This window comes from Muscardinus avellanarius (assembly GCF_963383645.1).
Source record: "Muscardinus avellanarius genome assembly, chromosome: 12".
Classification (NCBI taxonomy): Eukaryota; Metazoa; Chordata; class Mammalia; order Rodentia; family Gliridae; genus Muscardinus; species Muscardinus avellanarius.
Genome location: NC_137798.1, coordinates 14,526,906 through 14,552,584, shown reverse-complemented (window position 1 = coordinate 14,552,584; position 25,679 = coordinate 14,526,906). Strand labels below are relative to the sequence as shown.

Genomic DNA, 25,679 nt, shown 5'->3' with positions numbered 1-25,679 from the left:
ATTCCATTAAGTAGAATCATCGTAAATTTAAAATATTTTCACTTAACTGACACTACTATATGCCAGGACATTAGCTAACAGGAATTAAAAAGAGACTGGTCTAAGACTTTGCAGTTTGGCAATTGAGTCAATGTATATGTACATTGTCACAGCATATTACTTTTTATTATGCTAGAGGATTCACTTTCTAATACATCCTTCTAACTTTTTTTTTTTTTTTGGTGGTACTGGGGATGGAACACAGGGGCCTTCTACCTCCGGGCTACACTCCCAGACCTATTTTATATTTTATTTGGAAACAGGGTCTCTTAAGCCAGATAAGGCTGGCTTCGAACCTGCGCGATCCTCCTGTCTCAGCCTCCCAAGCGCGAGGATTACAAGCGTGCGCCACCACACCCGGCTCAACATTTTTATATATGTGTTCATAAGTAAAATTATCTAACTTTCTTTTTCTCTTATCTTGTCCTATTTGAGGATCAGGATGATATTAGTTTTATGTGATAAATATGATCACTTTGCTTCTGTTCCAAACCTTTTTTAGAGGTCCTTTGGCTACCACAGTAACCAAAAAGCTAAAAACAAACACACACATTTCTCAGAGTCCCTCTTAGCTAGAGTTTCTGGTGTAATTAGTATCTACCAAAATATTACACTTTACAAGAATCTTAGTTTTGGTACTGAAGTCTCCACTGTTTGTGTAGGTTGACCTGGCCGCTGTAGGCTGCTCAGAGGCCCTAGTTAGGGCTGTACTTTCCTCCTCTTCAGAGTGCAGCTAGGAGAGCATGGCCCTGGAGCCCAGCAGTTGCCACAGTGACCTCTGATTACACAAGTTCCTGACTCTAGCTGAGATGGAGGCTCCATTGGCTAATACAGAAGTTAGGTATTGCTCTAGGAGTCATTGCTGTATACATCTATCCTGAAATCTGTTACTGCAGCCTATGCTGTGATGTTGTAAAAAAAAAATAGTTCCCAATAATAAATCATTTACCATAAGCTTACGTAGCTAGAATTCTTTGTATTATCAAGAGTTTAGCCTTGGTTAATATAATAGTTGGTACCAGAAGTGGGTATAAGCAACAGACTCTTAAGAATGGGAATATGAGACTGGCTAGCTGACCTTGTCAGACTTGAAGGCAGTAAGGACATAGCTGCCATCAGAGGATGGAATGATAATATTGTGGACTAAGCTATTTCCTCAAATTCATATTTTGTGCCTCAAAATGTGACTATATTTGAAGATAGGGCCTTTAAAGAGATAATTAAGTTAAAATGTCATTAGAGTGGGCCCTAATTCATTATTACTGGTATCCTTATAGCCAGGTATGCTAGCACATACCTCTAATCCCAGTACTTGGGAGGCTGAGGCAGAAGAATCACAGGTTCAAGACCAGTCTTGGCAATCTACTGAGACTCTCAACAACCTAGCAAGACCCTGTGTCAAACAAAAAAAATAGGGCTAGGGTTGTAGCTCAGAGGTAAAACCCTGGGTTCAACCCCAATACTTTCCCCCAAAAGAACTGGCATTTTTTTAAGAAGAGATTGGAGGCTAAGCACACACCACAGAGGAGCAGCCATGGGAGGACACAGCAAGAAAGTAGCCATCCTCAAGCCTGAGAGAGGCCTTAGAGGAAACCAACCTGCCGACACCTTGATCTGGAACTTTCCACCCCCACAACAGTGTGAAAATAAGCATCTGTTGTTTAAGCCACCAGCCTATGGTATCTTGTTATGACAGCCCTAGCAAAGTAAAGCCACGAGTCCTAAACCACAGTATTCTGTGGCAAAGTGGCTTGAATGACTACAGATGGTCAACAGAAATAGAGTAGACCAGGCTGGGAATGCGACCTGCAAAGCCAACCCCGCAGCATGTGAACCGCAGCCAGTGCCTGGATGCACCTCAGAGAGGACCGCCAGGGGCCCAGCACAGAGACTGCAGCAGAAGCCGGTCCTAGCAGCGGCTTCTTCAAAACGTCACTTTCTACCTCTGGGCTATACTCCCAGACCTATTTTATACTTTATTTGGAAACAGGGTCTCACTAAGTTGCTGAGAGCCTCACTAAGTATCTGAGGCTGGCTTCGAACATGTGCGCTCCTCCTGTCTCAGCCTCCCAAGTGTGGGGATTACAAGGGTGCACCACTACGCCTGGCCTTTTTCGTTTACTTTTATATCAATATTTAATATACTGGCTACCAGTTCTTTTTTGCGTTTGTGTGGGTTTGGGGATAGAATCCAGAGGCATTTGACCGCCGAACTACACACCCTGCCCTATTTTTTATTCTTTATTTTGAAACAGGGTCTCACTGAGTTGCAAAAGGCCTCACTAAGTAGCTGAGGCTGTCCGCAAACCGCAATCCTCCGGTCTCAGCCTCCCGAATGCTGGGATTACAAGCATGCGCCACCACACCTGGCTTGGGCTACCAGTTCTAATAAGGGAAAAGAAAATCTTGGAAACATCTTCATTATGAGGGCACACTCAGCAGAAAACACTGATGTGCAAGCTAACTGTAAAGGTGCACTTCTTCAGAAGCAGCTGTGCTGCTTGTTTTACTGAATATTCTTTCCCATGATTCTTGATGGAAGCCTCTCAATCTTGTACACATCAGTGTGCACAGTTTCACTACTGTGCAGTTTCAGTCCTTGGACAGGAAAGCTGCTTCACAGTTAGTGGAAATCTAGATGAGTCTGAGTTTTAATGGCTGCTAAACCTTATATCCCTCAGAGGAAAGCACTTTTCCTTTTTTGCTACTTAAGAATGTGGCAGAGATGTATGCTGAGGTAGCCCAGTCAATCCTTATTTTTTTCTTTTTTTGTAAATGTGGTCTCAGAATATTTCTGAGCGCGTAACGGTCAGGTCAATCAGTCCCTCGTGCCATCAACACCTGTGCGCGTAACGGTCAGGTCAATCAATCCCTCGTGCCATCACCACCTGTGTGCGTAATGGTCAGGTCAATCAGTCCCTCGTGCCATCACCACCTGTGCGCGTAACGGTCAGGTCAATCAGTCCCTCGTGCCATCACCACCTGTGTGCGTAACGGTCAGGTCATTCAGTCCCTCGTGCCATCACCACCTGTGCGCGTAACGGTCAGGTCAATCAATCCCACCTGATCTTCTCTCAGACCTTTTACTTTGAACTTTCCATGATCCCAAACCTTATTGGCTCTGGGCAAAGGACAGTGAGCTGAGTCAGAAATATTCTTTTAGGGGAAAACCTTTTTTTTTTTTTTTTTTTTTAATTGGTGCACTGTATTCATACATCATAGTGGGATACATACTTTTGTAGACATACATGCACACATTGCCCAGTCAGTCCCCACCCGATCCCCACCCCATTCTCTCCCTATCCCTCCCTCCCATGCTTGGCTTAGTGATTGACATCTAATATTATAGCAATTTATCAAAAATTAAAAATGATAATCTCACATAACAGTTTCATTTGTCTGATACCAAGCTTTTGATGACTTAAAGATAACATTTCAATATTTCTTTTTGCTTTCTTTCTTACCAGAGAATCTATTTTTTCTATTTTTTAGGTGAAACTATCATATATTTATATATTTATTTTTCAGAAAAAAAAATCTATCCTAATATGGAATATGTACTCTAGGTACCCACAACGATCTTGAAAAAGAACAAAGCTAGAAGATGTATATTTTCTGATTTCAAACCATATAAAGCTACAATAATTGAAACAGTGTAGTACTATTCTAAAGGCAGATATATAAACCATTGGAGTTAAATAAAAGCCTAGAGCTAAATTCTTCCCTATATTGTCAAGTTATTTTTGACAAGGTTTCCATGAACATTTGGTGGGGGAAATAATCATCTTTTAACTAAATATTGTTGAATAATAATTACATGGAAAAGAATAAAATTGGACCCTTACCTAATCCCATATACAAGTATTAACTCAAAATAGATAAAAGACCTAAATATAAATCTTAAGACTATAAACTTTTAGAAGAAAATCTGGGTCATAAAACCTCACAACATTGAAATTGGCAGTGATTTCTTGGTTATGATTTCAATGGCACAGGCAACAGAAGAGTATACAAACTCCCTAAAAAATAAAAAACATATTGTATATCCAAAGACAATGTAAACAGAGTTAACAGTTACTAATAGAATGGGATAAAATATTTCCAAATGCTATATCTGAAGGTATATTAATATTCCAACTAGAAATCCTAAAAATTAACAACAATAAAGGCAAACAATACCCTTTACAGATAGGTAAAAGACTAACATAAATAATGAATCTCCACAGATAACCAATCTTAGTTGTCTGTTGGATGGAAAATCTTGTTTCTCTAGTTCTGATGTGTGTTACCTATTTCTTCTTTGTAGTTAATCTCTTTGAGTATTTTCTCTAGTGCTGGTTTTGAAGACATAAATTCCTTCAGTTTCTGTTTGTCATGGAAGCTTCTTATTTCTCCATCTAATTTGATAGAAAGTTTTGCTGGGTAGGAAATTTTTGGCTGGAAGTTGTTTTCTTTCAAAATTGGGAATATGTGACTTCCGGGAAGATGGCGACCGAGAAAAGCGGGGCTTAAGAGTCCCGCTAACAACCAATCTCCATTACCACAAAAAGAGCGCCTTTCATAGCCAGAAAACACCATCACCAGAAAAACAAAAAAACCACCAGGCTCCAGAGAGAAAGCGGACTGAGAACAGAGCTCAGGGCCACAGAGGAGACACACGCGCCCGAGGACACGGCAGCAGCGCCATACTGCCGGCGGCAGCGGCGAACTCAGCGGACGGCTACAGCAAGCCGAGGTGAGCCGATGCGGAACAGCCAGGTGGGATCTTTCGGCGCAGACAGCATTTAAAGCTCCCAGTGGCTGAGCTCAGCACACGCTGCAGGGATTCAGAGTGGAAATCAAAACCAGAGAAGAAAAAATACACCAGCCTCATGGCCGAGGGCGTGGCAGAGGCGCCATATTGCCACCGGCGGCGGCAGCAGCAGTGAATTCACCGAGTCCAGTACAGCTACATCTACGTACTCAAGAACAGTGAGTCAAATTGCGGGCCACAGAGGAGAAATCCCAGTATTGTGCCTCCTGGGACTTGACCCAGTGAGGGAGTGGTGGTGGCAGAGATATCACACCATAGGAGAGCGTGCAACCTGGCACCCCCCATAGTTTAAAGCAGCCTCTATCGACTCCCTGGGTCGGAGACTCTGTGATACAACCCAGTAAAGGAGTAGTAGGGTCTGAGATAATACAGACTCGAGATCCAGAGCACCTTAAGTGAAGCCATAGTGACCCAAGGGAAAAACCCAGAGAAGGCACAAACCTCCGAAATCATGGGAAAGAGGAATAACACTGAAGTAATGAATGTGCACAACCCCACAACATCAGAACCTGATAAAACAGAAAATCAGAGATTTCTAGAAGATCAAATCAGGAAAATAACTGTAGAAATAATAGAGGTGCTTCGAAAAGAACTCAGAGAGAGCCAAAAAGAGATAAAGGATGCAATTAATGAAGTAAAGGCCTCAATTCAGAGCACAAACAACCGATTAGACCACATGGAGAACAGAATCTCGCTCTTAGAAGATGAGCAATCCAAAAATGAATGCATAGTTTCTAATCTAGAAAAAGATATCCAACAGCAGGAATCTGACATTGAAGAAATATGGGCCCATCTTAAGAGAGCTGACCTAAGAATAATTGGAATAGAGGAGGGAAAAGAAAGTGATACCAAAGGGATCAACAATCTCTTCAAGGAAGTAATAGCAGAAAATTTTCCAAATATAGAGCAAGAGGTTGATACACAGATCCAGGAAACTTATAGAACTCCCTTTAGACAGGATCGGAGAAGAGGATCCCCACGCCATATAATTGTCAAAATGACCAATGTGGAAGCCAAGCAGAGAATCTTAAAGGCAACAAAAACAAAGGGCCAAGTGACATTCAGAGGCAAACCAATTAGAATCACTCCAGACTTCCCAAACCAAGTCATGAGAGCCAGAAGGGCTTGGAGTAACATATTCCAAACTCTGAAAGAAAACAACTTCCAGCCAAAAATTTCCTACCCAGCAAAACTTTCTATCAAATTAGATGGAGAAATAAGAAGCTTCCATGACAAACAGAAACTGAAGGAATTTATGTCTTCAAAACCAGCGCTAGAGAAAATACTCAAAGAGATTAACTACATAGAAGAAATAGGTAACACTCACCAGAACCAGAGAAAGAAGAGTTTCCATCCAACAGACAACTAAGATTGGTTATCTGTGGAGATTCATTATTTATGTTAGTCTTTTACCTATCTCTAAATTGTATTGTTTGCCTTTATTGTTGTTAATTTTTAGGATTTCTAGTTGGAATATTAATATACCTTCAGATATAGCATTTGGAAATATTTTATCCCATTCTATTAGTAACTGTTAACTCTGTTTACATTGTCTTTGGATATACAATATGTTTTTTATTTTTTTAGGGAGTTTGTATACTCTTCTGTTGCCTGTGCCATTGAAATCATAACCAAGAAATCACTGCCAATTTCAATGTTGTGAGGTTTTATAACCCAGATTTTCTCCTAAAAGTTTATAGTCTTAAGATTTATATTTAGGTCTTTTATCTATTTTGAGTTAATATTTGTATATGGGATTAGGTAAGGGTCCAATTTTATTCTTTTCCATGTAATTATTATTTTTCAACAATATTTAGTTAAAAGATTATTATTTCCACCACCAAATCTTCGTGGAAACCTTGTCAAAAATAACTTGACAATATAGGGAAGAAGTTAGCTCTAGGCTTGTATTTAACTCCAATGGTCTATATATCTGCCCTTAGAACAGTACTACACTGTTTCAATTATTGTAGCTTTATATGGTTTGAAATCAGAAAATATACATCTTCTAGCTTTGTTTTTGCTTCGAGATTGTTTTGGGTATCTAGAGTCCATATTCCATATCAGGATAGATTTTTTTCTGAAAAATAAATATATGATAGTTTCACCTAAAAAAAAGAAAAAAAATATTCTCTGGTAAGAAAGAAAGCAAAAAGAAATATTGAAATGTTATCTTTAAGACATCAAAAGCTTGGTATCAGACAAATGAAACTGTTATGTGAGATTATCATTTTTAATTTTTGATAAATTGCTATAATACTAGATGTCAACCACTAAGCCAAGCATGGGAGGGAGGGATGGGGAGAGAATGGGGTGGGGATCGGGTGGGGGCTGACTGGGCGATGTGTGCATGTATATCTACAAAAGTTTGTATCCCACTATGATGTATGAATACAGTGCACCAATAAAATAAAATTAAAAAAAAAAAAAAAAAATTGGGAATATGTTACTCCAAGCCCTTCTGGCTCTCATAACTTGGTTTGGGAAGTCTGGAGTGATTCTAATTGGTTTGCCTCTGAATGTCACTTGGCCCTTTGCTTTTGTTGCCTTTAAGATTCTCTGCTTGGCTTCCACATTGGTCATTTTGACAATTATGTGGCGTGGGGATCCTCTTCTCCGATCCTGTCTAAAGGGAGTTCTATACGTTTCCTGGACCTGCGTATCGACCTCTTGCTCTATGTCTGGAAAATTTTCTGCTATTACTTCCTTGAAGAGATTGTTGATCCCTTTGGTTTCACTTTCTTTTCCCTCCTCTATTCCAATTATTCTTAGGTTAGCTCTCTTAAAATGGGCCCATATTTCTTCAATATCAGATTCCTGCTGTCGGATATTTTTTCCTAGATTAGAAACTATGCGTTCATTTTTGGAATGATCATCTTCTAAGAGCGAGATTCTGTTCTCCATGTGGTCTAATCGGTTGTTTGTGCTTTGAATTGAGGCCTTTACTTCATTAATTGCATCCTTTATCTCTTTTTGGCTCTCTCTGAGTTCTTTTCGAAGCACCTCTATTATTTCTACAGTTATTTTCCTGATTTGATCTTCTAGAAATCTCTGATTTTCTGTTTTACCGGGTTCTGATGTTGTGGGGTTGTGAGCATTCATTGCTCCAGTATTATTCCTCTTTCCCATGATTTCGGAAGTTTGTGCCTTCTCTGGGTTCTTCCCTTGGGTCACTATGACTTCACTTAAGGTGCTCTGGATCTCGAATCAGTAGTATCTCAGTCACCACTACTCCTTTACTGGGTTGTATCACAGAGTCTCTGACCCAGAGAGTCGATAGAGGCTGCTTTAGACTGTGGGGGGTGCCAGGTTGCACGTTCTCCTATGGTGTGATATCACTGCCACCGCCCCTCTCCCACTGGGTCAAGTCCCAGTGAGTACAGTACTGGGATTTCTCTGCTGTGGCCCACAATTTGACTCGCTGTTCTTGAGTACGCAGATGTAGCTGTACTGAATTCGGTGAATTCGGTGCTGTTGCCGCCGGTGGCAATATGGCGCCGCTGCTACACCCTCGGCTATGGGGCTGGCGTTTTTTTTTTTTTTTCTTGGTTTTGATTTCTACTCTGAATCCCTGCAGCGTGTGCTGAGCTCAGCCACTGGGAGCTTTTGATGCCCTCTGCGCCGAGAAATCCCGCCTGGCTGTTCCGCAGCAGCTCCCCTTGGCTTGCTGTGGCCGTCCCGTGAATTCGCCGGTGCCGCCAGCAGTATGGCGCTGCTGCCGCGTCCTTGGGCATGAAGCCGCGTCCTTGGGCGTGAGGATCTCCTCTGTGGCTCTGTTCTCAGTCCGCTTTCTCTCTGGAGTCTGGTGATTTTTTTTGTTTCTCTGGTGATGTTGTTTTCTGGCTTTGAAAGGCGCTGATTTTGTGGTAATGAAGATTTGTTGTTAGCGGGGCTCTTAAGCCCCGCTTTTCTCGGTCGCCATCTTCCCGGAAGTCAGGGGAAAACCTTAATGGCTCCTCACACTGCAGGTTGCTGCATTAGACCATAGTTGAATTCACAGACACCTGAGGTCTGCATTTTTAGTGTAAATGACTAGGAAAATGTAGGCTTTATTAAAATTGAGTAGTAACATTTGGCAATATTTGTATAATTCTAAAACACCCAAAGTCAGGCATGGTGGCACATGCCTGTAATCCCAGTACTTGGAAGGCTGAGACAGGAAGATCAGAGGTTCCAGGCCAGTCTCATCAACTTTGTGAGGCCCTCAGAAACAGGCCCTGTTTAAAAAAAAAAAAAAATAGGTCTGGGAGTGTAGCTGAGAGGTAGAACACTCATTACCTCACCCACAAAACAAACAAAAAGACCGAAGTACTTCAGAATGCCACTGAGCTTTCCATTCCTGCAAAAGCAGCTCTTCTTGCTCTGTTCAGTAAAGTTGATCCTGCCTCGCTTGCTTGGACACCCTGTGTTGACCTCAGCTGAGACAGGCCTTCCCAAGGCTGAAAGAGATGTCGGTGTTCCTTGTGTCTTACAATTACCATCCTTCATTACCTCCCAACCTATTGTCACAGTCTTCAGACCCCAGCTTTTCAAGAACTTATTAGATTCAAACTCAGAAGGAGAAGGCTTGCACACCTAAAGAATTAGCAGATTTTTAAAGGGAAATATAGATGGAAATTATTTCTGGGGGATTCCTAGACAGAAAGAAGGAACAGTTTTAGATCAGACTGAATTTATTAACATGAGTACATGTAGCAGAGAGCATGATATGTTATCTTGGGCAGCTGAGAGTGCATCATAATTTGTGTGTGTGTATGTTAGTGGGGATTTAATTTAGGAGAGTTCTACCTCTGAGCCACACTCTCAGACCTATTTTATGAGGCCCTTTGCAACTCAGTGAGACCCTGTTTCAGAATGAAGAAATAAGCTGGGCATGGTGGCGCACACTTGTAATCTCAGCATTCGGGAGGCTGAAACAGGAGGATCGCGGCTCACGTCCAGCCTCAGCTATGTAGTGAGGCCCTGTGCAACTCAGTGAGACCCTGTTTCAAAATAAAGAATAAAAAATAGGGCTGGGGGTATCTCTGAGGTAGAATGCCCCTGGGTTCCATCCCCAGTACCATAAAAAAAATGAGCTCTCTGTTTTCAGTGGAGGTGATAAGACTTTAGATGGCAGAGGCAAAATAGCCGCATTTAATTGTTACAGACAAGGTGGACATAATCCCATAAGAAGTAGTTAGGCCTACACAGTGCACAAAATGGCTTAACCCTCATGGAAGTTAACAGTTTTTCCTGGGGTCCCTAGACTGGGATGTAATGGAATAATCACAAGAATTCTATTTAGGTGTTTGTTTGTTTGTTGTGGTACTGGAGATGGAACCCAGGGGCATTCTACCTCCGAGGTACATGCCCAGCCCTACTTTTTTATTCTTTACTTTAAAACAGGCTTTCACTGAATTGCAAAGGACCTTACTAAGTAGCTGAGGCTGACCACGAACCCGGATCCTCCCGTCTCAGCCTCCCAAATGCTGGGATTACAAACATGCGCCACCCCGCCCAGCTTTCTCTTTCGGTTTTGATGAAGAGTGAGACACAGCCTCTCAACCAGTCTCAGACAGAGTTGGGTTCCAGGTCCCAAGCATCTTGCTTGAAGAGGATGCCTAGAATTGATAGAGAAAGGACATAATAAGAACATCGACTTCCCTCTTAACCATCATAAAAACACCTGTGATCATGGCCAGGGTGACTGTGTGGTAGGAAGGGAGACATCTAGACCTTTGATGGGTTTTAAGTACTGGCTCTGAGCTTATATTCTGAGAATCCAAAACACCCTAACAGTCTGCCTGCTAAGGAGGCAGATGGGAATCAGGTGTTAAGTAGATAAATGAAAATTGAGCCAGGCTGGGTGGCACATGCCTCTAATCCCAGTACGTGGGAGACTGAGACAGGAAGAACACAGGTTCAAGGACCACCTCAGCAAGTAGACGCCTATCAACCTAGCAAGACCCCGTTTCAAAATAAAATAGGGTTTGGGTGGGCAACGTGTAGCTGGGAGGTAGAATTTCCTGGGTTCAATCCCTGGTACCACACACACACAAAAGACCTTACTCCATTTCCCTATGGAAAAACAATCTATATGTTTCCTCGGTTTCTGAATATATGGTTAGAATGAGAAAGAGGAAGTATATTTAAACTCTGTGTACCAAAGTGTTACTAAACTTTACAGACACAAGTAATTATGATACTAATATTTATTTGTTTGTTTAGTAGTACTAGTTTATTTGTTTAGTTTGTTTATTTGTTTGTTTGTTTGTTTGAAAGGGACTTCTACCTCTGAGCTGTACCCCCAGCCCTATTTTATTTTGAAACAGGGTCTCACTAAGTTGCTGAGAGCCTCTCTAAGTTGCTGAGGCTGGCCTCAAACATACAATCCTCTTGCCTTAGCCTCCCAAGTACAAAGATTACAGGTATGTGCTGCCAATCTCAGCTTGACATTCTTTTTTGTGGTACTGGGAATTGAACCTAGGGGCATTCTACCACTGAGCTACATTCCCAGCCCCATTTTTTTTTTATTCTTTTTTTTTTTTTTTCTTTTTGTAGTACTGGGGATGGAACCCAGGGGCATTCTACTTCCAGCCCTATTTTGTGTTCTTTATTTTGAAACGGTCTCACTGAGTTCCAAAGGCCTCACTAAGTAGCTGAGGCTAGCATGGAACCTACACAATCCTCCTGTCTCAGCCTCCCAAATGCTGGGATGACAAGAGTGCGGCACCATGCCCGGCTTATTCTTTATTTTGAAATAGGGTCTCACTAAGTTCCAGAGGGCCTCACTAAGTAGCTGAGGCTGGCCATGAACCACAATCCTCCCGTCTCAGCCTCCTAAGTACTGGGATTACAAGCGTGCGCCACCACGCCTGGCTCCCCAGCATGACATTTATTGAGTGTTTTTGTGTTGGGCACTGTGCTGAGTGTTTTGCATGCATGATCTCAATTCTCTCAGAAAAAACTCTATTTGTTGTTTGTACTTAAAAAGCACTTTAAAAATAAAAGTACTATAAAATACTTTAATTTTAAAGTACTTTATTCTTTGTATTTTATAGGTAAGAAAACTGAGGCTTAGAATAGTTTGATAACTTCGTTACCCAAAGTTATAAAGTATATTTTAGAGCTCTGTTTAGCCCAAACTTCCAGTGATGGTTCTCTGTTGCTTTATCTCTGCTACAGCACATGAAGATTGATTCACTACTTAATTATTTTGAATTGCAAATCACATGAAACCATGCAAACCTGTAGCAATTTATTTTTCTCTTCCTGCTTTGTTTCCCAGGCTGATTTCTCATACAGGAGATACAGGCAGTCTGGTACTGGCACATGCAAAAGGAGACCTGAAGTGCCATATCTCAGCAAACCCGCTCAGAATAGACTTGGTGTCAGAGAACGACGTGGTGATGAGCATAAATTCTCTGGGCCAATTATACTTTGAGCACCTACAGATTCCTCCCAAAGAAAGGTATTTTTATACATTACTTGATGCATAAAGATCTTAGTAAAACCTGATTGTGAATTTCAGTTGCCTAAATAGATAACAAATCATCAGAAAACTAGTTTCCCTTGTTTGCTGTGGTATCATTCTGAGAAGTTTTAATTTTTCACCTGTGTGGAGTAAATTTAAATACATATTACTCAGTGACAGAAGCGAATCTGAAATCTGTACGGATGGCCACATACTGCATTAAAGGGCATTCTAGAAAAGGTAAAATCAAAAGATTCTTGGTGGCCAGAGGTTAGAGGGAGAGAGGACCAGAGCACAGAGGATGTTTCGAGTAGTGGACTAGTCTGCGTGATGGTAACAAGTTCATCAGACACAACAATGGTACCGGTGTGGTGCCAGATGTCGGTAGTGGGGAGCTTGTCCAAGTGTAGGTACAGAGGACATATGGCACCTCTCTGCTCAATGGTGCTGTCACCTAAAATTGCTCTAAAAGCCAGATCTGGTAGCACACAACTGTAGTTCCAGTTCTTGGGAAGCTAAAAATGAGGACTGCACATTTGAGGCAGCCTCAGCAACTTAGTGAAAACCTGTTTCAAAATTAAAAAAAAAAAATTGGGCTGGGGCTATAGTTCAGAAGTAGAATGACTCTGGGTTCAACCTCCAGTATTAAAAAAAAAAAAAAAGAAAAAGTAAGTGAGCAGATGCCTACATACCACTGCTTGGGAGGCGGAGACAGGAGGGTCACAATTGGGGGCCAGCCCGGGCAACTCAGTGAGACCCAGTCTCAAAATAAAAGGAAACTAGGCTGGAGATGCAGCTCAGTGGTCGAGTGCCTTGCATTCAATCCCTAGTCCTGCAAACATAAATAAATAATTATTTAATGAAAAAAAATTTTTGCGCTATTGGGGATTGAACTCAGGGCATTTCACCTCCAAGCTACACCCCCAGCCCTATTTTTTATTCTTTATTTTGATCCAAGGTCTCACTAAGTTTTGGAGGGCCTCACTAAGTAACTGAGGCTGGCCGCAAAACTGCGATCCTCCCATCTCAGTTTCCTAAGCACTGGGATTGCAAGCATGTGCCATCACGTCAGGCTTAATTTATTTATTTTTAAAAAGATAGCTGGGTAGGCTTGTAATTCCCGCACTTGGGAGGCGGAGACAGGAGGATCACGCTAGTTCAAAGCCATCCTCTCTGGCTTAAGAAACCCTGTTTCCACATAAAAAATATAAAATAGGTTTGGGCGTGTAGCCCGGAGGTAGAAGGGCTTCCAGGAACCCCAGTACCACCAAAAAAAAAAAAAAAAAAAAAAGATAGCTGGGCGTGGTGGTTGATACCTGTACTTTAGCAATTCAGGACCCTGAGAAAGAATGCTAAGTTCAAGGCAAGCCTGAGCAACTTAATAAGATTCTGACAATATTAAAAATGACATAAAGGGCTCAGGGCACTATCTCCATGGAAGAGTGCTTGCCTAGCATGCGCAAAGCCCTAGGTTGGATCCCCAGTACTATATACACACCCCAAAATACTAAAAAGTAACAGACCAAAAAAATTTTAAGTATATAAGCATATATTAGAATTAAGAATTAATATGCACAATACAGAAAGAGCTCATCCTAAACAATAAGCAAAAGAACAGTAAACAGATTTAAAAATAGGTAATACAAACTACAACAGTGCATTTGTGTGTGTGTGTGCATGCATGCACGTGTGTGTGTGTGTGTGTGTGCGTGTGTGTGTGTGCGTGTATTACTGGGAATGGAACCCAGGTGCCTTCTACCTCTGGGCTACACTCTCAGATGGAATATATATATATATATATATATATTTTTTTTTTTTTTTACTAATATAAAAGTTTATTTAACAAAAAGTTTCATATGAAAATGTACACAACCCAGTTTTTGTGTCATAGTAAAACAGGCCCTTTGGAGAGAGGACATGGATTTCTGTTCAACAGCCATTCTTATGCTCGCCCAAGGCTTCCTGCATGCTGACACTATTCCTCGTATTGCCACCATTCCAGTATTGTTCTTTGGCCAACTGGTGGCCGTCTCCACACGTTCATCCATCACAAGATTCATAATGGGATCAAAGCCCCGTAATATTCCTTGGACATGTTTGCCACCATTTAATTTCAGTGACAACTTCTTTTTTTGTGTGTGTATGGTACTGGGGGTGGAACCCAGAGGCTTTCTACCTCCGGGCTATACTCCCAGACCTTTTTTTTTTATATTTTATTTGGAAACAGGGTCTCACTAAGTTGCTGAGAGCCTCCCTAAGTAGCTGAGGCTGGCTTCGAACCTATGCGATCTTCCTGTCTCAGCCTCCCAAGCGCAGGGATTACAAGCGTGAGCCACCATGCCCGGCTAAATGACAACTTCTTGTCCATAAAGTTTTTCATTTCAGGAGGATGTGCTTTGCTCATGCTGTGTTGGAGGTATGCTCAGTGATGCTTTGGAACGGAATTTGCAGCCTCTCTCCTATTTTATATTTTATTTGGAAACAGGTTCTCATTAAGTTGCTGAGAGCCTCACTAAGTGGCTAAGGCTGGCTTCGAACCTGTGCTATCCTCCTGTCTCAGCCTCCCAAGTGCTGGGATTAAAGCATACACATTGAGAGCACGATGCCCTGCTCTGCAATGCATATTAACATAATGAATGTAAAGAATTTAATACTGAGTGGGAAAACATGCCGCAATATATACACAGTAGCTGAGGCTGTCTGCGAACCGCGATTCTCTGGTCTCAGCCTCCCGAATGCTGGGATTACGAGCATGCGCCACCACGCCCGGCTTATTATTATTTTTAAACTCTCTGGATACATTATATGCCCTTTTATCTACATGCTGTGGGGGGGTGTTGCTGGGAATTGAACCCAGGGACATTCTACTTCTATCCCCCCCGGGCCTATTTTATTTTTATTTGAAAACAGCATCTCACTAAGTTGCTCACAGCCACACTAAATTGCTAAAGCTAGATTTAAACCTTGATCCTCCTTTCTCAGCCTCCCAAGTTCTGGGATTCCAGTGGCACACCATCATATCTGGCTACATGCTATGTTTTACACTGAAGACAAAAAATTAATGTATAATGAGTATGAATATACAATTCACAGAGGAAGAAACAAAAGTACTATAAATGTATAAAAAGTAGTCTATATCATTAATCATAGAAATTCAAATTGAAATTCATTATCTCTTCTAAAATTTTAGAATGGCAAAGAACTCAAAAGATTAATAAACTATAGTGGCACATGCCAGTACTTGGGAGGCTGAGACAGGAGGATCGCAATAACAAAGATAGCATGCATCAGCACTTTAGTAAGACCTTACAATTTAGGGAGCGCCTGTCTCAAAATAAAAATGAAATAGGAAGCCAGGGGTGGTGATGCATACTTATAATCCCTGCATTCGGGAGACTGAGACAGGAGGATTGGGGTTCCCAGAGAAGCCTCAGCTACTTAGCGAGGTCCTTTGCAACTCAGTGAGATCCTGTTTCAAAATAAAGAATAAAAAAGAGGGCTTGGGTGTAGCTCAGAGGTAGAGTGCCCCTGGGTTCCATCCTCAGTACCACAAGAAAGGAAAGGAAAGGAAAGGAAAGGAAAGGAAAGGAAAGGAAAGGAAAGGAAAGGAAAAGAAAGGAAAGAAAGAAAGAGAGAGAGAGAAACAGGGCTGGGGATATTGCTTGGAGGTAGAATGCCCCTAGGTTTCATCCCCAGTACTGCAAAAATAGCATTCATTCATACATACATACATACATACATACGTACATAAAATGGGGATAGGGGTGTGTCTCAGGTAGAATGCCCTGGTTTCTATCCCCAGCACCACAAAAAAACAATAATAACAACAACAAAAAACAAACAGCTATTAGCTGGGCTTGGTGGCGCATGCTTGTAATCCCAGCATTTGAGAGGCTAAAACAGGAGGATTGCGGTTCACGGCCAGCCTCAAAATAAACAAAACAAAAATTAGGGCTGGGGTGTAGCTCAGAGGTCGATTGCCCCTGGGTTTCATCATCAGTACCAAAAAAAAAAAACAAAAAAAAAAAAACAAGCTATTGGTTTAGTGTTCATCATTAATCTTCAACTTTATAAATGCATTTAATGTATAAAATTATTTAATAAGTTAAAGGATATAATTTATGAAGTCTTAAAAGTTGAAAATGTAAATCTTTATCCTCAAACTTCTGTCAATCTTTTCATTGAGTGAAACTTTATTTGTGTTAAAACAGAACTACCAAAGAAAATGAGGAGAGCACATCTATTGACGCCTCTCAGGTAATTTAGATTGAGCAGTTTGTCTTTCTGACCTTCCTTCTCAGGATCATAATTTGATGGCATATAATGAATTGCATTTCTCTTTCTACAGAGGGTTATTATAAAATGTTCTACTACATATAAATGGCTGCCTGTCTCTCTTACTCACTTTGTCATCTTATTATTTATTTGTTCATTGGTAGATTCATTTATTTGTAAAAGCAGACACAGCTGAACATAGTGGCACACACCTGTGATCTCAGTACTTGGGAGGCTGAGACAGGAGGATCACAGGTTCAAGGCCAGCTTCAGCAACTTAGTGAGGCCCTCAGCAACTAAGATCCTGTTTTCAAATAAAAAATAAAAGTAGCACTTGGGAGTCTAGATCAGGAGGATCACACATTCAAGGCCAGCCTCCACAATTTAGTGAGGCCCTTTGCCACTTAATGGATGCTGCTTCAACTTAAGAAATCAAAACAGAGCCGGGCGTGGTGGCACACGCCTGTAATCCCTGCGCTTGGGAGGCAGAGACAGGAGGATCGAAGCCAGCCGAGCTGGCTTAAGAGACCCTGTTTCCAAATAAAAATATAAAATAGGTCTGAGAGTGTAGCCCGGAGGTAGAAGGGCTTCCAGGGACCCCAGTACCACCAAAAAAGAAACAGAAAAAAAAAAAAAAAGAAATCAAAACAGGGGTGGTGGTGTAGCACAGAGGTAGAATGCCCTTGTTCATTTCTCAGAAACACACACACAAATAAATAAAAAATAAATAAATAATAAAAGAGCAGAGGCTTCTTGAGTGTCTGCTTTTTGCAAGGCATATAGGAGGTAAAGAGAAAAATTGTGGATTGAATAAAACAGACCCAAGCCTGTCTTTGGCTCTCTTGGAGGTGCCGGGCGCGGTGGGCACGCTTGTAATCCCAGCACTGGGGAGGCGGAGACAGGAGGATCGCGCAGGTTCCAAGCCTACTTAGTGAGACCCTGTTTCCAAATAAAATAGGTCTGGGAGTGGAAAAGACAGACATTGACTAAGTAATTAGGAGCATGAGGAGTTCCTTCTGAAGGAAATAATGTCAGAGCTGAAAAGGATGTATGAGTCCACAGTGCATTCGCCAGCCAGAAAGGGACAGGGATGGGGGACCGGATACAGATGTTTCTTTCAGCTGAAGAAAAAAAAGCAAAGCAAAGGTGCTGAGTAGCGAGGCGGGAGAGCTGCAGGGCAGCCCTTGGAGAGAAGCATGACGATGCTTTTACGTGCCGTCTGTTTGTTGAGTGCCTCCTCTATGCCAGGCTCTGACAGGGAATTGGTGGTTCATCGTGGACAACTGCATCCTTCGCGTGTCATGGAGCGCACCTTCCACTAAGCCATGTTGCCTTTGAGCTTGTCCTAGGGGCAAAGGAAACAGTAGAAAGGTTTTAAGCAGCAGAGGTCTATGGTCTTATTTCTTTATTTTATTTCTGGCATTACCTGGGACTTTCTACCTCCAAGCTACACACCCCTCCCCCTGGCCCTATTTTTTTATTTTTTATTTTGAAACAGGGTCTCACAAAGTTGCAGAGGGCCTTACTAAGTAGCTAAGGCTGGCCCTGGACCTGCCTGCCATTCTCCTGTCTCAGTCTCCCAAGTACTGGGATTACAAGCATGTGTTATGACAGCTGGATTATTTCTGCTTCTTTTTTTTGGTGCGCGCACGTGTGTGTGTGTGTGTGTGTGTGTGTGTGTGTGTGTGTGTGTGGTACTGGGGATGAAACCCAGGGGCATTCTACCTTTGAACTACACCCCAAGCCCTATTTTTTATTCTTTATTTTAAAACAGGGTCTCACTGAGTTGCAGAGGGCCTAAGTAGCTGAGGCTGGCCACACACCGTGATCCTCCTGTCTCAGCCTTCTAAATGCTGGGATTACAAGCATGTGCCACCACGCCTGGCTTGAAAATGGTTTAAATGGTAAATTTTATGTTATATATATTGCACTGCAGTTTTAAAACATTCATGTCAGCTGTGGTTCATAAGAATGATAAGGACTTTTATATAAAACATTTATGAGCTGGGTGTTGTGGTCACACTTGTAATCCCAGGATTCAGGAGGCTGAGACCAGAGGATCATGGTTTGTGGACAGCCTCAGCTACTTAGCAAGGCCATTCGCAACTCAGTGAGACCCTGTTTCAACAATAAAAAGACAAAAATAGAACCAAGGGTGTAGCTTAGAGGTACAATGCCCCTGGGTTCCATCCCAGTACTACAAAAAGAATAAAAATCATGAATTACACTGATACCATCAATTGGTCTTCTAAAATATTATTATTATTATTATTATTATTATTATTATTATTATTATTAGGTGGTACTGGGGTTCCTGGAAACCCTTCTACCTCCAGGCTTCACTTCCAGACCTATTTTGTTTTATTTTATTTATTTATTTTTTGGTGGTACTGGGGGTGGAACCCAGGGGCTTTTCTACCTCTGGGCTATACTCCCAGACCTATTTTATATTTTATTTGGAAACAGGGTCTCTTAAGCCAGTGAGGCTGGCTTCAAACCAGCGCGATCCTCCTGTCTCCACCTCCCAAGCACAGGGATTACAAGTGTGTGCCACCACGCCCGGCATGAACTTATTTTTTATTGTTATTTTTAATCCAAATTATATACTATTGTGGTGAACACATTTGTTGCAATTTAAAAAATTTTTTTATTATTTTTGTATCTTGTACATTACTGGGAATTGAACCCAGGAGCATTCTACCTTCGAGCTATGTCCCCAGTCCTATTTTTTATTCTTTATTTAGAAACAGGGTTTCACTAAGTTGTAGAGGGCCTCACTGAGTAGCTGAGACTGGCCTTGAACCTACAATCCTCCTGTCTCAGCCATCCAAGTACTGGGATTACAAGCGTGCACAACCACGCCCAGCTTGTTGCAATTTATAAATTAACTTTTCTCCACTTTTTATATCAACAGGAAAATCAAGAGGATCTAGGCCTTTGGGAGGAGAAATTTGGAAAATTTGTGGATGTCAAAGCGAATGGTCAGTTGAAGCAGTTTTAGTTTCAAAACACCTAAATATCTCTATTTAAAGGTCTCTTAAAGCTGGGCGTGGTGGTGCATGCTTATAATCGCAGTACTTGGAGGGTGAGACAGGAGGATCACAGGTTCACAGCCAGCCTCAGCTACTTAGCAAGACCTCTGCAATTTAGTGAAATTCTTTCAAAATAAAATAGGGCTGGCTCACAGGTAGACCACCCCTGGGTGCAATCCCCAGTACAGAAAAAAAAAGTCCCTGGAGGTCTGGCAAGCTTGAAATCTCAGATTTGGGTGTCCCCATCCTTTAGTAATGTGTGGCAGCAGAGACATGATGATTATGTGCCTCGAGGAGGGAGTGTAATGAAAGGGCAGGCCACATGGGACTGTCAGGAGGGCCCAGGTCAGCACTCTGCTTGCACTGTCCCATAGATGAGACAGCTACGTATTCCATATTCTATTTTTGTGAGAGTCTAGTAATGAGAAACCAAGTTCTGGAGCTCATCGGTGCCAACGTTCCAAGCCAGCGCTCAGCCTTTTCCAGGCCTCCCAATCTTCACATGGGCGTCACATGCCGCTTGGTGACATTCCTCACTGGGCTTAGTGGTGGGACTGGGGTAGGGATAGAGTCTGTCTCTTAGGACCTTGCTTTCATCAGGTATATATGGTTAGAAAAATACTCATTTTCTTCCTCCCTCCTGCCTACCCTGTAGAATAACAAACTTTCTTAATTCCTTGAGCATTTAGTAGCTATATCTACAGATCAAGGCTGACAGATACTCAAAATTTATATGTAGGCCATGGTTCTCAGTCCCTCTTTCTGTAGCATCATAGTCTTTTTTTTTTTTTTTTTTTTTGGTGGTACTGGTGTTCCTGGAAGCCCTTCTACCTCCGGGCTACACTCCCAGACCTATTTTTACATTTTTATTTGGAAACAGGGTCTCCTAAGCCAGCGCGCACAGCTGGCTTCGAACCTGCGCGATCCTCCTGTCTCTGCCTCCCAAGCGCGGGGATTACAAGTGTGCGCCACCACGCCCAGCTACATCATAGTCTTTTTTTAACCTTCCTTTTTACTTTTATATTTTTGTGGTACAGGAGATTGAACCCAGAGGCATTCTATCTCCAAGCTACACCCCCAGATCTATTTTATTTTTTATTTGGAAACAGTCTTGCTAGGTTGCTGAGGCTAGCTTTGAACCCGTGATCCTCCTGTCTCAGCCTCCTAAGTACTGAGACTACAGATATGTGCCACCACACCTGGCCATTTTTACCTTCTTTTTAGCACCCTTTTCCTACAAACTCCTGCAAATAAGGGTTGCTTGATGTTAAATACTTTGACCTGATTGTGAATTTAAGTTCATATGATGGCTCCTGCTTATTTGTACTTTTCCCATATCTCTAAAATAGTTGTTAAATAAATAACTTAGTGTTTGATTTAAGAAAATTTATATGCCTATAATTATGGGAAAGTAGTATTTTGAGGAACTAGGTGAGGCCTTCCTTATGTCCCTGATAATAATATAATTCCTGTAAGTATCTATAGATAAAGATGGCAGTAAAAATAATTTATCAAGTAGAAGATAATCATTCACCTAGAAAATATTAAATATTCTCAATATCCTTTGCTCTGCGAAGCAAAGACGTATGTAATATATTTTAGGAAAATTTTTATTAGGAAAAAATTCTAAAACTTCGGAACCATATTTTACAGATAGTAAAAAGATCTGCTCTAAATGGTGACACAGAGAGTTTGAGCACGCTGCTAAGGTGACTAACACGTGATGGGAGCTTTGTGTTGTATCTGTCCTCTTGAATCCCAACGGTACCCTACAGAATACAACATCCTACAGTAAAGAACACTTTCTGATTGATCAGGGCAAGCGCAGGTCTCCTGCCCCTTGCTGGTTGTCCTGCTGCACTCATAGTTGACTGAGTGTCCTTATTTGATGGTCCCATTGAAAAGCAAGACTGAGTCAGTACCCTGGTCTCTGTAGGCCCCACCTCCATTGGTTTGGATTTCTCCTTACATGGATTTGAGCATCTCTATGGGATACCACAGCATGCAGAGTCACACCAACTAAAAAATACCAGGTACGTGAGAATAAGAATGTATATAGGAAGCTCAGGCTTGTGGAATTTCAAGAACTGTCCTTGAACGATCACCTAGAGGAGTAGTTTTCAATATTTTTTGGTAAAAATTACACAAGTATAAAAACTATAATACTATATCCTAACATAGAGAAAGTAACATTAGGAGGCTTCGGTGGTTGAAGTGGGGCAAGGTCTTTATCTGGGCTTCGTGTTCACCTCTCAGGGCCTTTTTGTGAAACAGTGGGAGAACACACTGAGGAAAATCACTGTCCTAGAAACAGCTCCTAAAGCCAGGCGTGGCGGGCACGCTTATCATCCTAGCACTCGGGAGGCTGAGACCGGAGGATCATGAACAGCCTCAGTTACTTAGTGAGGCCCTCTGCAACTCAGTGAGACCCGGTTTCAAAATAAAGAATAAAAAATAGGGCAGGGGGTGTAGCTCGGAGGTCGAATGCCCCTGGGTTCCACCCCCAGACCCGCAAAAAAAAAAAAAAAAAAAAAGAAAGTGGAGAAGTGAGGCATTTCAGGGTGCTTGTGATTCCCTGGGGGACCATTCCAGGTGAACACCACTGACAAATACGTGCCAGAGGCACCAGACTAGGAGGAAACATAGCCAAAGAGAACAAATGTGGTCAAGGCTGCCAGCCTCAGCATTGTTCACTTGACGGAGGTAGTGACAGGTCCACCAGGAACAGGGCTGCTCTCATACTAACCTAGCTGTGTGGCCCCACCCTGCTCAGTTTTTTGTTTTGGTGTGGTGCTGGGGACTGAACCGGGGGCATTCTACCTCCCAGCTACAACCTCAGCACTTTTTTTGTTTTGAAACAGGATCTCGCTGGGTTGCTTAGAGTTTCACTAAGTTGCTGAGGCTGCCTTTGAACCAGCAATCCTCCTGTCTCAGCCTCCCAAGTACTGGGATTATAGGTGTGTGCCACCACACCCAGTTCATAGTTCTTAATCTTTCTCTACCCAATTCTATAGGAGCCTATAAAGGACTCTCTTGTTTTAACCCCAGAGAAGTACTCACAAAATCTTTGAGTGAGAAACTCTCAAAGCACTTATTATGTTCTTGTTGTAGATTCACAGGAGGCAGTTCTTCCCTCTCAGAAGATATCTAGAAAAGAGATGTAAGATATAGACCTGGGCATGTCAGTTGTCACCAGAAGAGGTGCCAAGGGAGTTAAAGGATCACTTTCACCCATGTTGAATCAGGAAATCTTTAGGGAAGTCATAGGACTTGAGTCTTGGGAAATACATGGGACCTAAGTGTTTGCAGGAGAGAGTGGAGCTATTCTATTCATTAATACATTTGTGAGGAGCAGGGTGGGATATGGAGGGATATGGAGGGAAATACGTCATATAGGTGATGTTTGCATGTATGAATGTATTTCTTTGAAACTCACTAAAATGTATGATTATAGTACATCAGTAAAATTGTGATAATAAATGGTAATCTTCGTCTGTGTTAGGGATGGAGATGCTTACCGTCTTTATAACCTGGATGTCTATGGATATAAACTACATGACAAAATGGGCATTTACGGTTCCGTGCCTTACCTTCTGGCCCATAGGCTGGGCAGGACTGTGGGCATTTTCTGGCTGAACGCCTCGGAAACATTGGTGGAGATCAATACAGAGCCTGCAGTAAAGGTGAGCTGCAGATCACAGTTGTGTCATACAGAAATAAAACCACCGCATTGTGGTCATAGCTCTGTTCTTTGTAGTGGCAGCTGTCACCCAAGGCTCTTGGAATCAGCGAATGTCAGTAGTATCTAAAGAAATGGACAGGCATACAGGTGCATCTTACAGATGAGAGAAAACTCCCCCTATTTTCATTCCGTTTATTTTCCAGCATACACTGACCCAGCTGGGCCCAGCTGCTGCTAAACAAAAGGTCAGATGTCGAACTGATGTGCACTGGATGTCAGAGAGTGGAATCATAGATGTGTTTCTGTTGACAGGACCTGCGCCTTCTGACATCTTCAAGCAGTTTTCATACCTTACAGGTATTTACATGTAGAAGCACCATTTTCCAGTTCCATTATGTTTTCTCTACCCTATATATCATCACTGTAAGTTAATTATTGTGCTTTTTATATAATTTAAAACAGCTTTCCTAAGCATTTTAAGTAGCGAGCATTTCTCCCCCACATTACCCTGGACCTGGAATGGTCCTCTCTAATCCTGACGCCTGCCACTTTCATTCCTTGGAGCTTTTATTCTCTCAGCATGATCTCCCTTTAACGCAGGTGGCCACTATCCCAACCTGAATCTTTTCGTGTTTCTATTTCTATTAAGGTACGCCACTGATACCAGGCATGGTGGCTTGTGCACATAATCTCAGGACTTGGGAGGCTGAGACAGGAAGGATCCCAGGTTTGCGACCAGCCTCAGAAATTTAGTGAGACCCTGTTATTTATTTTGTCTGAGACTCCAAATAAAAAATAAAGTAGAACTGGGGGTATAACTTGGATGCAAATCATCCCTGGGTTCAATCCTCAGTACCGCAAGAAAAAAAAAGGTACATGCTTTATTGACAAAAAGCAGTAGGATAGATAACAAATATATAGATGTACATGTGTGTGTGTGTGTGTGTGTGTGTGTGTGTGTGTGTTACTGGGGATTGAACCCAGGAACATTCTACCTTTAAGTTATACCTCCAGACTTATTTTACTTTTTATTTTGAAGGAGGATCTCACTAAGTCATAAAGGGCTTCGCTAAGTTGCTGAGACTAGTCACAAACCTGCAGTCCTTCTGTTTCAGCCTCCCAGGTGCTGGGTTACAATTGTGCGCCACTGCACCTGGCTAGCATTTATCTTTAAAAGACTACAAGCTTGGGCTGTGGTTGGGAGCTGAGTGATAGAGCATTTGCCTAACATAGCAAAGCCCTGTGTTTAATTTCTAGTACTGCAAAACAAAAACAAAACAAACTACAAGTATCTGGGCATGATAGTGCATGCCCATAATTTGTGAGACTGAGACAGGAGGATCACAGATTTGAGGCTAGCCTTGCCAATTTAGCAAGGGCCTCAGCAACTTAGCAAGACCCTGTTTCAAAACAAAAAATAAGGGCCAGATGTGGTAGCACATGCTTATAATCCCAGCATTTGGGAGGCAGAGACCAGAGGATCACAGTTCGTGGACAGCCTCAGCTACTTAGCAAGGCCCTTTGCAACTCATTGAGACCCTGTTTCAAAAATAAGAAGACTAGGGGACTTCCGGGAAGATGGCGACGGAGAAAAGCGGGCCTTATGAGCCCCGCTAACAACCAATCTCTATTACTACAAAATCAGTGCCTTCCATAGTCAGAAAACACCATCAGCAGAGAAACAAAAAATGTAATTACAAGGGACAGAGAAAAAGAGGGCTGGAAAAACGAGACACCAGAAAGAAACCAGACCGCAGTGCTGCGGCCTGAGCCGCGGGGCGGAGCGGCAGGCGCCATCTTTCCTTGCAGCACCAGGCCCTAGAGAGAAGGGGGACTCAGAACGGAGCTCAGAACCAGAGAGGAGATATGCCGGCCTCACGGCCGAGGACGCAGCAGCAGCTCCTTACTGCCGGCGGCAGCAGCAAATTCACCAGACGGCACCAGACCAACGCACTCAACAGCCCACCAGGCTTCAGAGAGGAGCGTCAGACAGCAAGCTGAGGTGAGCCGCTGTGGAACAGCTGGGCGGGATTCAGCAGATTTTTCAGCGCAGGGAGCATCTAAGGCTCCAAGGGCTGGGCTCAGCACACCCTGCAGGGACTAAGAGCGAAGCTTAAAAACAGAGAAGAAATACGCCAGCCTCACAGCCGAGGGCGTGGCAGCAGTGCCATATTGCCACCGGCGGCAACAGCACCGAATTCACCGAGTCCACTACAGCTCCATCGGCGCACTCAACAACAGTGAGTCAAATTGTGGCCCCTAGAGAAGAAATCCCAGTACTGACTCCCAGGGACTTGACCCAGTGGGGGAGTGGCGGTGGCAGAGATATCACACCATAGGAGAATGCCCAACCTGGCACCCCCCATGGTCTAAAGCAGCCTCGAT

General features: G+C 42.5%; 1 protein-coding gene across 1 annotated transcript in view; it reads left to right on the top strand.

The window, feature by feature from the left end:
• Positions 1-25,679, top strand: part of GANC (glucosidase alpha, neutral C) — a gene marked incomplete at both ends in the record, with an annotated part of 77,231 nt that overhangs the window by 11,407 nt on the left and 40,145 nt on the right. Inside the window, 6 exons of the mRNA XM_080706824.1 lie at positions 12,120-12,302; positions 16,517-16,562; positions 19,495-19,561; positions 21,549-21,645; positions 23,115-23,295; positions 23,498-23,651. Of these exons, the coding sequence (XP_080562950.1) occupies positions 12,120-12,302; positions 16,517-16,562; positions 19,495-19,561; positions 21,549-21,645; positions 23,115-23,295; positions 23,498-23,651 (728 nt within the window). The remainder of the gene's footprint in view (positions 1-12,119; positions 12,303-16,516; positions 16,563-19,494; positions 19,562-21,548; positions 21,646-23,114; positions 23,296-23,497; positions 23,652-25,679) is intronic.